Source organism: Penaeus vannamei, chromosome 16 (assembly GCF_042767895.1).
Source record: "Penaeus vannamei isolate JL-2024 chromosome 16, ASM4276789v1, whole genome shotgun sequence".
Taxonomy (NCBI): Eukaryota; Metazoa; Arthropoda; class Malacostraca; order Decapoda; family Penaeidae; genus Penaeus; species Penaeus vannamei.
Genome location: NC_091564.1, coordinates 37,335,489 through 37,339,103, shown reverse-complemented (window position 1 = coordinate 37,339,103; position 3,615 = coordinate 37,335,489). Strand labels below are relative to the sequence as shown.

The 3,615-nt window shown below is 41.5% G+C and overlaps 1 protein-coding gene across 1 annotated transcript; it reads right to left on the bottom strand.

The window, feature by feature from the left end:
- Positions 1-2,705: 2,705 nt before the first annotated feature.
- On the bottom strand, positions 2,706-3,203 carry LOC138864470 (uncharacterized). The gene has a single exon (XM_070131602.1). It carries the CDS (start codon positions 3,201-3,203, stop codon positions 2,706-2,708), a length of 498 nt encoding a protein of 165 aa, XP_069987703.1.
- Between the last annotated feature and the right edge of the window lie 412 nt (positions 3,204-3,615).

The window sequence follows — 3,615 nt, the reverse complement described above, 5'->3', positions numbered from 1 at the left end:
TTCAGATAATTTTCCACTTTTTTTCTTTTTTTCAGATAATTTTCCAGTCTTTTTTCATTTTTTCTAGATAATTTTCGTCTTTATTTTTTCATTTCTTTCATTCTTTTTTTATTTTGGGATTTTTCGTAAAAGTTGAATAAAGGTTTTAATGCCATAGTGACTTTATTAATATTGCAATTAGGAGTTTATGGGAGTTTATAGAACAAATATAACAAGAATGGTTATTAAAGGAGTAGCATTAGAAGAATTGAATGATGAAATAGGTAATTAAGCAAATGAACAAATGAATAAATAAACAATTGGAAAATAATGATCAAATATCATTCATACGGTTAACACCTTTAAACAATTTATATTCTTACATATTCTGCTTTTCTTGCCATTCTTTCTTCTTCCTTTTCTTCCAAACCGACACTACATTTTCTTGCATTTCCTATTTTCTCTCTCCATTCCTTTATCTTTTTTCCTTCTTTTTAGACTACATTTTCTTGCATTTTCTAAACTATGTCTCCATTCTTTTTTCTATGTTTTTCTTTAAACTACATTTCCTTGCATTTTTTTTTTTTTTTATCTTCTCTATCATTTATTTTTCTTATTCTTTTCTTTTCCTTACCCTGCCTTTCTATCTTCTCTTCATTTTTTCTCTATTCTTTCAGCCCACATTTCCTTCAATTCTCCATCTTCTCTCATCTTTTTTTCTTTCCGTTTCCCCTTCTTTTAGTCCACATTTCTTCCATTCTCTATCATCTCTCACCCTTTCTTTTCTTTTCCCCTTTTTATATCCTCCTTTCTTCTAGACAGTCTTAACTCCTCAGTCAAGATATATTTCCCAAGAGGATGTGACCATTTTTATCTATATTCTTTAGACCACATTTTCTTCCATTCTCCATCTTCTCTCACCTTTTCTTTTCTTTCCCCCTTTCTTCTAGACCGTCTTAACTCCTCAGTCAAGATATATTTCCCAAGAGGATATCTCCATTTTTTATATACTCTTTAGACCACATTTTCTTCCATTCTCTATCTTCTCTCGCCCTTCTTTTCTTTCCCTTTCCCCTCTTTTAGACCATATTTCTTCCATTCTCCATCTTCTCTCATCTTTTCTTTTCTTTCCCCCTTTCTTCTAGACCGTCTTAACTCCTTAGTCAAGATATATTTCCCAAGAGGAAATCACAATTTTTTCTATACTCTTCAGTCCACATTTTCTTCCATTCTCTATCTTCTCTCACCTTTCTTTTCTTTCCCTTTCCCTTCTTTCAGACCACATTTTCTTCCATTCTCCATCTTCTCTCACCTTTTCTTTTCTTTCCCCCTTTCTTCTAGACCGTCTTAACTCCTCAGTCAAGATATATTTCCCAAGAGGATATCTTCTCTCCATTTTTTTCTATATACTCTTTTAGACCACATTTTCTTCCATTCTCTATCTTCTCTCGCCCTTCTTTTCTTTCCCTTTTCCCCTCTTTTAGACCATATTGCTTCCATTCTCTATCATCTCTCTATCATCTTTTCTTTTCTTTTTCCCTTTCTTCTAGACCGTCTTAACTCCTCAGTCAAGATATATTTCCCAAGAGAACATCTCCATTTTTTATATACTCTTTAGACCACATTTTCTTCCATTCTCTAGCTTCTCTCACCTTTCTTTTCTTTCCCTTTCCCCTTCTTTTAGACCATATTTCTTCCATTCTCTATCATCTCTCACCTTTTCTTTTCTTTCCCCCTTTCTTTTAGACCGTCAAGATATATTTCCCAAGAGGATATATCCATTTTTTCTATATTCTTTAGACCACATTTTCTTCCATTCTCCATCTTCTCTCACCTTTCTTTTCATTTCTCCACCTTCCTTCGCGACCGCCCTAACTCTTCAGTCAAGAAGTATTTCCCAAGAGGGGATCACGCGCTCACTCTCTCCCCGCCGAGCTCTGGTTATGTTTTCGTTATCGTTGTTCATCTCTTCTTCGAGAACAGCTTGGACGTGGGCTGGATTGGGGGTGGGGGAAGTTGGGGGGGATGGGGGAAAGATAGAGGGGGTGGGAAAGAAAGAGGGGGAGGGGAAGGGTAAAGGGGGTAGGTGGGGGATGGGGGAAGGTAAAGGGGGTAGGTGGGGGGATGGGGGAAGGTTAAGGGGGTAGGTGGGGGGATGGGGGAAGATAGAGGGGGAGGAGGGGAAGGGGGATAGGTAAGGGATGGGGAAGGAAGATAGGGGATGGGGAGGGAAGGGAGGGGAATGAGGGAGGAAGGAGGGGAAGAAAAGGAGGAGATGCTGGGGATACGATCGTTTTGAAGAAAAGTTAATTTTTCACAGTCGTTTCTCTTTCTGTATCTGTCATTACTTTCTCTCTCTCTCTCTCTCTCTCTCTCTCTCTCTCTCTCTCTCTCTCTCTCTCTCTCTCTCTCTCTCTCTCTCTCTCTCTCTCTCTGACGATCTATCTATCCCTCTTTCTCTTTCTCATCCTCTCCTTCTTCCATCCATCATCACCCTTTTGCCAGTCCCTTCTCCTTCACTCCAATAACAACCATGATTAAGAGTCGAGGAATTTAATGACCCAATTAGGCTCTGAAGCTAAGGCTTGATTACCCATAATTGCCGAGTTCCTTCCTGTTTTCGATACTTTAATTGCCCCCAATCATTCAATGGCGACTGTGGCACTCATTCGAACGAGCTGTCTTGGCACTGGCGAGTGGGATTCGTTGATTCGGGGAGCCAAGAGTTAGGTGTTGGTGGTGTTGGAGGAAGGGGTGGTGATGGTGGTGGTGTTGGAGGAAGTGGGTGGTGGGTGGTGTAGCAAGTTGTGGTGTTGGGGAAGTGTTGGTGATGGTGGTAGTGTTGGAGGAAGTGGTTGGTGGGTGGTGGTAGTGTTGGAGGAAGTGGTTGGTGGGTGGTGGTAGTGTTGGAGGAAGTGGTTGAAGGTGGTGGTGGTAGTATTGGAAGAAGTGGTTGGTGGTTGGTGGTAGAGAGTGGTGGTGGTGTTGGAGGAAGTGGGTGTTGGGGAAGTGGTGGTGGGTGGTGGTGTTGGGGAAGTGGTTGATGGGTGGTGGTGTTGGGGAAGGGGTTGGTAGTAGTGGGTGGTGGTGTTGGGGGAAGTGGTGGTGATGGTGGGGGTATTGATTCGGGGAGCAGGAACTTGGTGGTGATGGAGGAAGTGGGTTGTGGTTGGTGGTGTTGTTGGTGGGTGGTGGTGTTGATTCGGGAAGCAGGAATCAGGCATTGGTGGTAATGGGTGGTGTTAGGGAAGTGATTGATGGGAGGTGGTATGGGGGAAGTGGTGGTGATGGTGGTGGTGTTGGGAAAGTGGGTGGTGGCTGGTGGTGATGATGGTGTTTCTGTTGTTGGTGGTGTTGGTGATGATGGTGGGGTTGGAGGAAGTGGTAGTGGTGGTGATTCTGTTAGTTTTTATGTTGGTGGTGATGATTCTGTTGTAGTTGCTGTTGGTGGTGATGAAGATGATGACTTGTGTTGATCATCTTTTAGCCATTCTTGTTGACATAGCGATGTTTTTATTTTTGTTATTGCTCTTGTTTCTGTTATTGTTATTTGTTTCCCGAAGGCATTAAAGTGTTCTTATCTCGCATTCTTTTCTTTTTCTTTCTTTCTTTCTTTTGGTAGGGGTTGAAGGGTTA